The 15000-nt window shown below is 40.8% G+C and overlaps 1 protein-coding gene across 2 annotated transcripts in view; it reads left to right on the forward strand.

The window, feature by feature from the left end:
• The window catches only part of LOC143122154 (chloride channel protein 2-like), a 113853-nt gene that overhangs the window by 49061 nt on the left and 49792 nt on the right, over positions 1–15000 (forward strand). For both annotated transcript variants that reach the window (XM_076282981.1, XM_076282982.1), the window contains exons 5-6: positions 11915–12048; positions 13519–13596. In XM_076282981.1, coding sequence (XP_076139096.1) covers positions 11915–12048; positions 13519–13596 — 212 coding nt within the window. The remainder of the gene's footprint in view (positions 1–11914; positions 12049–13518; positions 13597–15000) is intronic.

Below are 15000 nucleotides of genomic sequence, written 5' to 3' on the forward strand. Positions count from 1 at the left end.
TAGGTACAGTAACGAAGTATTTGTACTCCGTTACATTACAACACTGCCAAACTCAGAGGGCTGATGTCAAAACATGACTTAGAAAAACTCATTCATGCATTTATCTCCAGCAGGGTTGATTACTGCAATGGACTGTTCACAGGCCTTCCTAAAAAGACTATTAAACAGCTTCAGGTGATACAAAATGCAGCAGCTAGGATTCTAACAAAAACTAAAAGAACTGACCACATTACTCCAATTCTTAAGTCCTTGCACTGGCTTCCAGTAAGTCACAGAATTTACTTTAAAGCACTATTGCTTGTTTATAAATCAGTAAATGGAGCAGGACCTAAATACTTGTCAGACATGCTTCAGCAGTACACACCTTCTCGTCCTCTCAGGTCCCAGATGAAAAACCTGCTAGTAAAACCTACAGTTAGAACTAAACATGGTGAAGCAGCTTTTAGCTGCTATGCGGCTCAGCTGTGGAACCAACTTTCGGATGACATCAAAAAGGCCCCAACTGTAGCCAGTTTTAAATCTAGACTTAAGACCAAACTGTTCTCAGATGCTTTTTGCTAACTGTGCCAAGTTACAAATTCTGAATCTGCCTTGACAATTATTCTACCTTGTCTTTTATTACTTTTTTTACTACTTTTGCCTTACTAATTATTCTTAATTTTTAAATGATTTTACCTTGTGTTTTATGTTTTCTTTTTATTATGATCTTTACCTTTTAACTATTCTTTGACTATATTGCCCTTCTATGCTTTTATTTGTTATTATTGTTTTGTTTTGTTTATGTAAAGCACATTGAATGACCTCTGTGTATGAAATGCGCTATATAAATAAACTTGACTTGACTTGACTTGACTAGGGAGGGGCCTAGCGCGTTGTCTAAAAATCGCTATCATACACCACCTAAACCTGGTCAGAAGTCAATGGCGAGTTGTTCATATAATATTTTAAGAGCGCATGTCAACAGTCATATTGGCAGGTGCATGCAACATTCTATCATTCATGAACGCACACCCATGCAAAGCATTACAAATTGCACGATTACAATGGGAAACATAATTAGAATAAAGATATTACGAAATACTGTACATCTCATGATGAGTAGTTATTCACCATCATTTGCAAATTGATAATGACGGTTAAAAGTGATTAGGGGAGAGGCGAGAGACATGTATGGAGGACAGCTGAAGACGCACTGTCACGAGATTATAAGCAACTCCTCTGCAGGATAAATGTTGTTTTATTCAGTAGGGCTGTAACGATTTACGATTCCAAACCGAAATCGCGACATTCATATCCACGATACTGTGTCGCGGTGTGAAAAGGCAGAATTGCGACACACCCTTTCTAGTGTTTCACAACTCCCGCTTAACTTATCGGTAGCCTACGTTGTCCAAAAACAAATAAATATATAAATAAATAATAATTTCATACCTCACCTTGCTTTCATTGTAGACTATGTGTGCAACTTTACCAAACAGTAGAAGTAAACCCCCTCTCCTTGCCCCGCTCTCTCTCGCGCTCCCTCCCTCTCACTCTCCCTCCCTCTCCTGCTCAATGAACATGCGCGACTTAAATAAAACATTCACAATCGTGAAAGCAAGGACACATAGACGACTAGCTAAATTACTATTAGCATCATTAGCATGCTGCACATATTTGTTTAAAACTCTTGCATTGAAGTTGACTGATCATCTCAATACCAACGTTTCCCAAAAGGGCCTGTCCCAAGGAGAACAAGTATTACCTTGAAACTTAAACACACATGGGGAAACTGAACAGTCCAATCAGTAGACTATGATAGGCTAAGCTATATGCTACTTTGTTTACAATATTTCCAGGCTTCAACCAGACAGCTGAATTAAAGAGGTAGAGTTGTAATAAAAAAATAGTAGGCCTAGGCTATAGGCTAATCTGCATAAAGTGTGCCGTCATAAATATCAGTCATTCAGAAAAATATTTTTATATCAGGATATAAAATAAAAGATATATTATATTGTAATCCTCTGGTGTTCTAAGGGAGGCTATTAAAATGTTATTTAATAAAATGCCCCCCCCCAAAAAAAATAAATAAATAAATAAAAAATCGAGATTCATATCGAACCGTGGGTCAAAAATCGTGATACAAACCGAATCGTGAGGTTGGTGTATCGTTACAGCCCTATTATTCAGTCATTTGAGCAATATTTGGGTAAGTGTAGCTTTTTCCAGCCTATGTTTTCGGTGGTAACCCATTGTCAGTCAATAGTGAAAGTAACTGCATATAACTGTCTTGTCGTTGACTGACTCCTTGGTGAAGTTAGTTTCACTTTGCCAATGAGTTCAAATAATAGACGAGTGCAAATGCGTGAAGGCTATGCTAGGTTTTAGTAAAGCATGGTTTAAGAATGACTATTCCATACGGTCTCGCAAGCAGCCTCCTTCAAATGCGCCGTTGAATGCCAAAATACCGATGCATTTATTTGACATATCGCGCATTGCGCCGTTAAAGGGAATGACAGATACGCCCCAAACACACACATATGACTGATTAAAAAACCTAGGAACACCTTGTTGCGCCATGCGCTCCACGTTTGATAACGAAACCCCTCCCAATGTGAACTGGACATCCTACTAAATTTGAATTTGACGAGTGACGATGCACTTTAGAATGTCATGATAGGGCCCCTTAAGTTTTTCCCCTGAAGTATGACCCTTAAGGCTTAATTTCTCCTTAGGTAGGGGGTTTGCACAGAATACCTTAAATTGTTTCTTTAGTTAAGAAAAAACGTTAAGGGATAGGCTACTGCATTGAAAGGGATTTACCGTCACGAAAATTCTATTGAGATTGTTTTGTAGAATTGCGGTTCCGAGGAACTGCAAGAGTGGGTTTGATCAGTGGCATGGAACTCGGCCTCATCCAAGGATTCCAACGGTACCTCATTTATGAAAATCGAGCACACGGATCAAAAGTTATCTGCATTAACCCATTCGCGCTGGATGCTGCATGACGCAACATTGACCCTCCCGATGGATGCTGCGTAGCGCAACATTGACCCTCCCGCTGGATGCTGTGTAGCGCAGCATGCTTTTTATTTCATGTTTCTAGGTGCTACAGAGGCTTAGATATTAAATTTTGGTAGACGTTGACAATTTTTAGTATGTTTTCTGAAAACCCTCAGGAAATAAGGTTATTTAGTCTAGATTGCCATAGGATTCTATAGGCGTTTTTAGCAGGCATTTTAGGAGTAAATGGGTTAACGCAACATCCAATAAGCTAAAACGCATAAATAACATGGTTGCTATGGTGGTCGCTAGGTTGACATTACAGGGGTGGTTTCTAGGTTGTTGCTAGGGTAATTAGTTAGTTGCTAGTAAGCCATCTTAAGCTGACTGCATAAAGTGATTATTTTAAGAGATACATTTTCAAACCAGAACTGTGTATAGGTCATGGTTAAAAACGTATCAGAATCTCAGAAATAATCACGTAATGCAGCCAGTTTAAGATTTTTTAAGAAGTCAGATTTTTTAAAGGCAATCACATTTCTGCTGACTCTCTTCTGGCTGCGGTTAAAGGCCAGCGCCTCCTGAGAGGCCTGAAGGGTCAGTTCTGAGGTTGTTGGCTGCTGGAACCGAAAAAAGGACTGCATTTTCTTAAAAGACAATGTGACTGAAGTGCGGGCAAAGTTTACCGCGAAAACGACAAGGGCCAGCGACACGAAAGCAACAAGCAAGTTACACCGGTTCGGGCCTGAATATTTGGAGTTCGAACCGCGTCGATAGCTCAAACGGTCTAGGAGCAGTAGTTCGGCCAAAAAGTGGGTGAATAAGAAGATATAAGTAATCTTAAGAAGAACAATAGTGGGCTTGCTGGATCAAACCCACTAACTAGCTGGCTAGTAGGTGATGTTCGTTAGCAACCCACCGAACACAGTGAAGTTTAATGTTCTTATCATTAATCTCACCTTAAGAATATTCGCTGAAATTATCCAGGTAGCAAGTAAAGCATGTTATAGACATGCACTGAGCAATACTAGCTGGCTAGTTAGAAATGATCCTGACTGTCATCAGTGAACCAAAACGAACTTTGTTAATGTTTTGCCTAGCGAACCGAACCGAAGCTCATGGCAGGCTAACAAGACATCCACATCCACATGAAGTTAACGTTAGCCTACCACTAACGTCATGTAAGCCACACAATAACAATAAGGCATTTTCTGATAGGCCTATTTGACAGAGTAAGCATATTAGCAGAGAGGTTTTATTTTAAATTGTATAATTTAGGGACCGTTCGTTATTTATAAACGGGGTCACCGGAGGAAAATAGGGGAGGGTCATGTCTTTTTATTCTTTGTTGAGGGGAGGGTCACCTAACTTTTTTTGTCTAGGAGGGAGGGTCACCCATCTTTTGTATTAATGAAAACAGCAAAAAATCAAAGTGGCTTGTTTGATTGTTGATTTCTGTCGCCATATAACGTTCTCTTTCGTTCCATAGCTCTGTCAACATTGAACAATGAAAATAAGGGAGATTTCCCGGGTTTCTCACGCAAAATACGGAAAATGTCAACATTCGTCCCCATTAACGTTGGAAGCAGGCTTGGAATTTCACCATTTTAGGGGCAAGGCCACTTGGCCTTCAGTTGGGCATATTTGGTGGGGGGCACAAAGGCCACATGTCAGGGCACCAAGGCCAAAGTTAACTATACAGTAGTATGCTATAAAAATGATCAAAGTTGTATTTACTGCAGTAGACCTGCATCACTGTATGAAACATTACAAAAACATAAAACATGACATATTACATATAACTGTAAATCATCTGATCATCTAATATTTTCAGATATCTAGGCTATATTTAACATTTATTTTATATTTGGCCTATTATGAAATCATGTATTGAACAATTTAAGCACAGCTCAGCTTTAAGAAAGTCAAATAGCCTACATGCATGCTTAGCATTTTGTGATCATTAAGGCTACTTTCACAAACTCTTATAGTCAGCTGTCCTCTGATTTACCGATATCTAGGCGACATTTGTAATATTTATTTTGTATTTGGCCCGTTATGAAATGTGGAACAATTTAAACATAGTGTAAAACTTAAATCCCAAATTTGGAGACATCCATGTACGTTGAAATTTACTGCAAATTCAAAACGGGATTAGTCTGGAACGGCTAACTGTACAGGGGACTGCTTTACACCTTTTCGGTAAGGTCTGTTGTTTATTCTGATATATGGTTTGTCATATGTTAAAGGAAGGGTTCGTGAAGTATTACACCGAGATGAATGGGTAGGGAGATGGACGCAAAACCTTCAGTAGAATTTATGATTAAATTGAATGATATTATTTACTTTTCTCGCGAACCGTTCACCACAGCAATTAGCGGCGAACATCATTTAAAAGCTGAGAAAAAGCTCTTTCATGTGATACTTGTGATGTCTGTGTGATGACTAGGCTACTTCGCGAGTAGTTCAACTGAGAATAATGGGTTAATTTGGACACACTTTCTTTCTTGCGCTGTCACTTTCTCCACTGCGTAATTTGCGCTGTGAATGCTAAAATTATTTTGACTGGCCATAGGCTAAATATATATCGCTATTAGTAGGACGCAAAGCAGAATATTTAAAGAAGGGGGCACCAAGGCCACCGTGGCCTGTAAACCTCTGATTTTCAAAGGGGCGTCACGGCCAACGCAAGGAGCTACGACGGCCATGGCCGTCGTGAAATTCCTACCCAGGGGGTCGTTTCTAGAAAGCATCGTTTGCTAACTTGCGTCGCAACCTTGGTAGTACGCTCCATCGTTCTTGAATTTTGTGTTTCTAGAAAGGGTAGTTCGAACTCTCAATCGCAAACAAGGACGCAAAGTTTGGTCGTTTGAACTACTGCCCCTAGGCAGTCGCACTTGTGTCGTTCCTTGGTAGTTCCTGTTGGTGTCCGGAGCGCCTAACCAAAAATCACAACCGCCTAACCAAAATTTGCGAAGTGGATGTTTATCTCATGACTCAATGATTGATCTATCCTGTAGCTTAATTTTGATTAAGACACTGCTCCCCTACTTGGCTCATTCTTGCTATTTATGTTAATTAAAGTATTGCCTTGCTTTTAGTATTATAAACTTCCCAGACTCATAAAACAGCAGTGTTAAATAGTGTAGTGGCTAAAGCAGATGACTTATTATCCCAACGTTGTAGGTTCGATTTTCTTATGATGTGAGATTGTCCTCTTGCTTCTCGCTACCTGCAGGTGAACTAGTGTGACATTCAATTGTTTTTGACTGATGTATTGTAGGCCTACCTATGGTCTCTCGATGTAGATACATATACATATTGTAATGATCTGAGCCTAGCTGTATGACTGTACTCCCATAATGCTGTGCGTGTGTGTGTGTATAATGTTGATGTTGGTTGTAGTATGAGTAGTGGCGTTTGCCTTGTTGTGTATGTGTTAGCTGGTATGGTCTTTCTTTGTGTTGTACCTCATGTGTTTACCCCGTGTATTGTATGTGACTACCCTGTTTGTGTATCGTGCTTGTTTAATTGACCTCCCTTGTGTTGCCTGTTTTATGACGTTCGTGTTTTTGGTGCGTAACCAATAAAGACCATTTTGAGACAATCTTACAGTTTGTTACAATATGTATGGTCAAAACCTATTGTTGTGTCTCGTAGGCCTACTCTTAGTCAGAGATGAAAAGAAGACATAGGACGCGAACTCCGGCCAAGCGCTCAGTGCACTGACGCGCTGCCGTTAAGCCACGAGACAGTTGATATGCTATGGGATACCCAGACATTTGTCCAGGCTATATATTTTTTCCAACATAGATATTTGACACAAATAATGACTCATATTGGTCTGCTTAAATTAACTGTTTTATATGCTTGCAATAGGTTTAGGTTTTGGCTGATGGCAATGACAATGCCAGCATTAATCACTCGGTTTAGATTAGAAAAGTGTCCACATAGGCCGTGACAGAACATTTCTAGGGGGTGGGGTATTACACGTTGCCACTGTTTCCACCAATGATATGTATCGCTGCATCATCAACAACGTTGTTGGAACTATGGTGTTCGAACGTCGGAGGTAGCGAATTGCGACACAGGTACGATGCTTTCTGGAAACAGGTGTAACAGTGTCGTTGTTTGGTCGCATGTTGCGTCGTACCATGGTGGTTGAGCAACGTCGTTGCTAACTTTTCTAGAAACGACCCCCTGGTTGGAAGGGTTGGAGCAACAAAGTAGCCTACTTTATTCACGCCTAACAGCCTATATCCATTTGGTCAACTTTATCCAGCCCTAAAAAAGCTACATTTAACTTTGGTTTAGGCCTACTTGTAATTTACCGTGTAGCCTAACTTTTTAGTGTGCATGATTAACACAAAGCATATGTGCTTCATTCATCCACACATCCAGCTCCTAACGTTTTGACAAGCATTTCTACCAATTGACCTTGTTCCTGCCCATCTCTAGCTTTGCTGTCTCCATCCTTTCTGTTTTTGTTGTTTGCAAAAAGATATATAGTATTTATTGGTAACCAGCAACAAGTGCAATTTGTTAATCGCTGTCATTCTCTCTCCTGCCAACAAAAATGTGTTAGGCCTACGTTCCAAGTAGCAGTGCGTAATTCTGCTTCATAAATTTGAACAAATACATTTGGTCATATAAATAGCCAGTTTATGGTCTACAGTGTAGTTGGTAAGTTATGGTAGGCCAACTTGGAGTGAATATACAGGGGGAATTCTTTGTCTAGCTGAGTAGCCTGGCAGGTGCGCACGTAGGCATAGCCTACGGCCGAACACCGCAAGCGCTAATGAATCTTGCTCTCACGACAACCACGTCGTTAACTTAAATAGGCCTAGGTTAACATCACTCTGAGTTCGCATTCAAGCAAGCAAAACGATGATTTGAATACATATGTTTCACTGGAAGGGCAAGGGGTAACAACAGGACAACACAGAGACAGGCCAGAATGCAGGACTAATGTTATGAGTATTACAGTAATATGGGATATTCTACGGGAAAATATTAAAACGGCAAGACAGCAGGGAAACGTTAAAATGATAAACCCGGAAAAAGTTGGCATGTTAGGTATTTTTCGGTCCCTGTGATTATTTGTGAAATTGTGCAAACGGCCTTTTCAAGTCATTTGAGAAGGAAGTAGCAAGCTCCCAAATTGACGCTCGTCTGAGAAATTGAGTTTTGGATAATGTTCAGCTTCGGCAGCTTTACAATGACTGAGGAAACCTAGAGACGAGTCCATAGCAACAAGTTCATGTGTTGAATTTGTTATTACCCAGTGTGCTTTGTTGAATGGTCTCAATGCTTTATTGTTTTATTTCATGTGAATACTTACTAGAGGAGTAACTTTTCAAGTAGGCTAATGCAGTTGCAGGAAGTGTGCATTTAGTTTCCATGCTTATTGTGTTTCCACAACAATGTTAGGGAGTAAATCTACTGAAATGGCCACCATCTTGGTGAAGTGTGATGTGTAAGATCAGAAAGCAGAGGTTGATTTTGGGACGGTAGCAAATGTTAATGTGATATCATAGCATAGCGCGTAAGAGCGTGGGCGGAAGACATCGACAATTGGCCGGGGAGGGTCATGTCATTTCTGAAAATGCTGCTGGAGGGTCGTTGAAAATAATATTGCAGGCAGGGGAACTTTTGATCGAAGCACTCAAAATCCCTCCGGTGATCCCGTTTATAAATAACGAACGGTCCCTTAAAAAAAGTATAATTATTGCAAGTTGCACTACTTTTTGTATTAGTTTTATACAAAATGTTTGTGAAATTTGCACAGTAAAAGTTCTGTATTTTGACTGCAATTGTCTTTGCATTCTGATTAGATTCTTCATTAGAATCATGAGTGGCTCTTTGTAAACAGCATCATTTTCTGGGGCCATGCAAAACTGCATTACCATCCTTACTCAATGTACTGCAGCAATTCCTCTCCCAACTTGTAGAAAATGCTGTGAACATCTGATTATGCATGGGAAAAAAATACCGTCATATACCGTGAAACCGTAAGAATTTTGAAAAATACTGTGATATACATTTTTGGTCATACCGCCCAGCACTACACACACACACACACACACACACACACACACACTCCATTAGTGTTGCACAGTGCACCGATACTACAAAAGTATCGCAATACCCTGCAATTAAAAATGTCACGATACCTAATTTTATTAGTATCGATACTTTTAAGAATGACCGTGTTCTTTTGAAGTAATATGCGTGTATGCAAGGCTTCTGGTGCCTCTTCCTCTAGCCGGTGGCTGTGTGTCTTACTCTTTTCTCCTCACACACCTTAAACAGCGAGACATGGCTGCTAGTTTAACTGATGCTATGGTAACACATAATAATAGGCTAATATCAAGTTGATTTACTCACTTGAAGTTTGTGTTGCTAACTTACCCAGGCTGTGGGATTTAGGTCATTTAGGCCTACTATTTGGGTAATGTAATTTAGAAATAGGCTACGCAACTATGGCAAACTTTTACATCTGGAGAGAGGTCCTTGCTAACTATCCTGCTAGCTCAGGTCACGTCTGTCAGTAGTGCTCACAAAACTCATGAATGAACATTGCAGGACAATCTCTTCTGTGAACCCAGAAAGATGTGTTTTATCTAATGACATAGGAAACATAATGAATTGCATCCACATACTATCCTTATGCACTATCCGCAACTTGTATTCACTAGCCTAAAACCGTGAGACTGAAGGCTAATTACGCTCAAGTATTTCTTGAAGTGACAATTGAGGACAAACCAATCCGGTGTCGTGGATCTTAAGGGATGCATGTTAACTGGGGATAAACAATTAGCACGTTATCACGAGCAGGTAGTTTACCGTATTTGCTGCAGATGTGACTCTGATTCAATAAACAGGTCTGTGCAAAAATATGGTGTCGACGTGTCCATAAAAAAATCTAACCATATTTCGAGGATTAATAAGACGGGACCAAGTGCTGCAGATCCAAGTTCCCACGCAACTTAGGAGAGTGACTAGCCTGTTAAGCAGCTCATGTTGGAGTGGAGAGATAGCTTCTCTTCGGTAGGCCGATAGCCTACTTATTATTTTGAATGGCTGCTTTAGAAGGACGAGTTCAAATAAACATGATACAAGTGTATTGAAAAGAAACCACTCCGAGTTCAAACCCATATCACGCATGATATGTTTGCAGACGTGATTTGTCTTGCACTAGACTTCATCAGTGCCCGCTTATGCTATAATTAATTTAAACATAGGCGATGTAGTAGCCTAGGTCTAATATTGGCGATTTCGAGACTGCATAGCCTATATAGCAAGGCATAGTTTTGAATTTGCACGATTCGATCTTTAGAAGACGTATCTCTCGTTCAGCCATGCAGTAGCCTATTATTGCGTTTGTTGAAAAAATGATCATTAGCTTATTTCTGTGAACAGTCTTCTATCCCAAGTTAAACATGGCAAGGTAGCAAAGCTGAAAGTAGGCTTATTCTTGTTGTGTGTAAGGCGATACGTGATTGAAGGTGTAGCCTTTTGCGCGTCTTTCGTATGAATGTGCGAGTTCAGTTCCTGCAAGGTAGGTATAATTTTTTGCGTAGGCTTATGTTGTTGTTTCATCAGTGGAAACCAGATTTAGTTATGTTTTTGTGTGTAGTTATGAACACAAATAAAGGCAACATTTTCGTACACACTCAGATTTCTTTACTGAAAAGTAGCTATCCAAAGTTATGCAAAGTTAGGCCTATGCTATGTGTGTTAACGTTTCACACGGTCAGGATATCGGATGTCACTTCTACAAGTATCCCAGGCTTATCTTTGAACCTTTTTGAGCTCTTTAGTTATTTAGTTACTTAAACTACTCGCAAAAGAAGCATTATAGCATTCGCATAACCGGCGTATTGTCATACAGAATGGACACTAGAAAATTCAAAATTGACCGAGGTTGACCGAGGTCCTCCGAAGTCCTCATTGTGACATATTAAAAGGGGGCGTGGCTTGGGATCGGTCAATTACACCTACATATCATCAATGTGCACTCAATTAGACCTACACACCACATTAAAGATATGCCTAAGTGTAATAGTTTAAAACTCAATATGAAGTATTCAAATTACTAAATATGTTTAGCTACTAGTAATTATGCAGATTATAACATATACATCATTAACTAAATACACTTTATATGAATTTTTAAAAATATGAAATAGAAACATTTCTGTGTGTGTGTGGAGAGAGTCAAGCAGAATCTAGGATGGCCACTGGTGTGAATGATCACACTACAGTATATTCAATATTACGGTAACACTTTATAATAACTACACACAATTCATAATTTATTAAGCCTTTGTTACTTATTAGTTAATGGTTTGTTCATCATTAGTAATTTCTTGTTCATACATGATTTATCATCAGTAAAGCATTTGTAGTAAATAAGCCTATCCATAAAATATGTTTGTAAGTACATGATGAAGTAATGAAACAACCACTTCACAACAATCAAATAATGGAAATATTACTTAATCAAAAATATATTATTGCATCATTTATTAAGTATTAACAATAATGTATAAACATATTTTAGATATAGGCTTATTTACTATGAACAAACTATTTTTAACTGTGTGAACAAATGCTTTACTGATGATAAATTAGAAATTACTAATGATGAACAAAACATTAACTAATAAGTAACAAAGGCTTAATAAATGAAGAATTGTGTGTAGTTATTATAAAGTGTTACCAATATTACTGATGACGTCAAGGTGGTGGGGGCCCCCAAATCAAATACATTTTTTAAAAAGTATCGAAGAGAAGTATCGAAATTCTTGACTTGGTATCGGTATCGAAACATACATTTTGGTATCGTGACAACACTAACACATGCATACATACACACATACACACACACACACACACACACACTAAGCCCCTTGCATGTGGTTTCCAGGGTCGGGTATCCCAGAGATGAAGACCATTCTGAGGGGGGTGGTGTTGAAGGAGTATCTGACCCTCAAGACCTTTGTGGCCAAAGTCATCGGCCTCACCTGTGCACTGGGCAGTGGTATGCCTCTGGGGAAGGAGGTACACACACACACACACACACACACACACACACACACACACACACACACACACACACACACACACACACACACACACACACACACACACACACACACACACACACACACACAGTACACACACACGCAGCAGTGGCCTACTGGTTAGCACTTCGGACCTGTAACCAGAGGGTTGCCAGTTTGAACCCCGACCAGTAGGCACGGCTGAAGTGCACTTGAGCAAGGCACCTAACCCCTCACTGCTCCCCGAGCGCCGCTGTTGATGCAGGCAGCTCACTGCGCCGGGATTAGTGTGTGCTTCACTTCACTGTGTGTACACTGAGTGCTGTGTGTGTTTCACTAATTAGGCACCCATTGTGTTTCTATGCATTCCTATTATTACGCTTCCGCCATGGGAATCTATGGCAGCCCATAGAACCTTCTGGTAAAAAGTTGTGAAATTTGGCACACTGATTGGGGACAGTCCCATGATTCATTTCACCAAGTTTCATGTCAGCACCTCAAACGCTTTGGCGCCACCAACAGGTCAAAGTTGGACATGCGTTCACGCATGTAACTTTTGGCCCATTGACCTGATTTAGAGTCCTTGGACTAAGTCAAGTTCCGCCAGGATGGTTTTTTCACGTTTTTTTATCAAAAGTGAAACAAATTTTTCACAGGTCACACATTTTGTCCGATCGACACCAAACTTGACACACTTGATCTTAAGACCAAACCTCACAAAAGTTATCCCATTGCATATAAGTGTTTGCCCATCACAGCCAATCAACATCAATGGCAAAGAGGAAGTGAGCTTATATCTCAGCAACAGGAAGTGAGCTTATATCTCAGCAACCTTTTTATTTTTATGGGATGAGGCTCAAAGAATTTGGTGACCTTTGACCTCTAGGGGGCGCTGCAATTAGCAAAAATGCATTTTGGCCTGTAACTGTTGATGTGTTTGAAATTAAAACTTTCAAGTGGTGTCTGTTGATACTGTAAGGGGTCCTAAGTCCGAAACATGGCAACTATTGATGTCAACCTAATCAATCCGGCCGCCATATTGCAATCCATCAAAAACACTAAAACATTTTCAAGGGCACAAATTTTGTCCAATCATGAAATCTGACACAAATGATCTTCAGACCAAGCCTCACAAATGTTGTGCTTTTTGTAGCCATATCTAAAACCGTTCAACCTCAACAGTTAATCGAAATCGGCAAACAGGAAGTGACCGTATATCTCGGGCAATCTTTGGTTGCTAGACATGAAACTTGCTTTGACTGCTTATGGCCATATGTCTGATGTAACAGCATTGAGTTGACATGGCAACTCCAGCTTGTCTGCTTGGCCCCCTCATTGCTGCTTGCAGTTTTTTCATTGATATCATCAATGTCATCAGTGCAAAGTGCTTTTATAAAGTCTAAACAGTTTTTATTCTGTCTTTCTGTGTATGTGTGTGTGTGTGTGTGTGTGTGTGTTTATCTTGAAGGGGCCGTTTGTACATATTGCGTCACTTTGTGCAGCTCTTCTCAGCAAGTTTATGTCTCTCTTCGGAGGAATCTATGAGGTATGTGTATGTGTGTGTGTGTGTGTGTGTGTGTGTGTGTGTGTGTGTGTGTATCTGTAGGTGTGCATATATGTGTGTGTGTGCAGGTGTGTGTGTGTGTGTGTGTGGTGCTTTCAGGCTCTCCAGCTACCCACTGGCTCTGATGCTAACCCCTTGGAAAGGTCACACAGTTCACCTAACATCACCAAACCCACTCACCCCAGAGTTCACTATCTTGAATTTCCCCAGGGGATCAATAAAGTATCTATCTATCTTTCTATCTACTACAGCATCCCTAACTGATGCCAGTCACCCCAGAGTTCACTACAACATCACTAACCTGAGCCCCTTTGGATTCTCACAAGTGTATTAGAAACAAAATGTGTCCAGTTGTGAACCTCTAGATAATCTCCACGCTTTTAACAAAGAGGCATAAGCTGAGGGGAGAGAGTTGAGGGGAGAAAGCTGAGGGGAGAGAGAGAGAGAGAGAGCTGAGGGGAGAGAGAGAGAGCTGAGGGGAGAGAGAGAGAGAGAGAGAGCTGAGGGGAGAGAGAGAGAGCTGAGGGGAGAGAGAGAGAGAGAAAGCTGAGGGGAGAGAGAGAGAGCTGAGGGGAGAGAGAGAGAGAGAGAGCTGAGGGGAGAGAGAGAGAGCTGAGGGGAGAGAGAGAGAGAGAGAGAGCTGAGGGGAGAGAGAGAGAGCTGAGGGGAGAGAGAGAGAGAGAAAGCTGAGGGGAGAGATAGAGAGCTGAGGGGAGAGAGAGAGAGAGAGAGCTGAGGGGAGAGAGAGAGAGCTGTTCATGAACAAAAACTGCTTATCAAGCCCACTGGCTGTAACTGTACTCAGTGAGGGAGAGAGAGAGAGAGAGAGAGAGAGGGAGAGATGAAGAAAATGGAGTGGAGACTGTTGGGGAAGACGTTTTAAACCCTCAACCTTAGAGTCCCCCATTCTCTCTCTCACTTTCTCTCTCTCCATTTTTCTCTCTCTCTCTCTCTCTCTCTCTTCCTCTCATCTGTATAGCCCTAATCTGTGGTGTAGAATACTGATGAGAACTGCATTCTGTTTACTGCAGAACTCTACACACACACACACACACACACACACACAGACACACACACACACACATTCTCTCTCTCAAAGGTATGTGTGTGTGTGTGTGTCCTCACTGCTCTTGTCTCTATCTGATATTCATGCGTTCTAAGGAGCACAGTTTATTTGTCAGACAGGTAGGAGCTCGTAGAGTACGCTGCTGCATGTAGGAGGATGCGGCTTCCTTTCCCAGAGTGCACTGTTGCATGTAGGAGGATGAGGCTTCCTTTCCCAGAGTGCACTGCTGCATGTAGGAGAATGAGGCTTGCTTTCCCAGATTGCACTGCTGCATGTAGGAGAATGAGGATTCCTTTCCCAGAGTGCACTGCTACATGTAG

Source organism: Alosa pseudoharengus, unplaced genomic scaffold (assembly GCF_046254945.1).
Source record: "Alosa pseudoharengus isolate Yale_2024_CS ecotype anadromous, Long Island Sound unplaced genomic scaffold, YU_APseudo_1.1 YU_APseudo_1.1_scf_13, whole genome shotgun sequence".
NCBI classification, from domain to species: Eukaryota; Metazoa; Chordata; class Actinopteri; order Clupeiformes; family Clupeidae; genus Alosa; species Alosa pseudoharengus.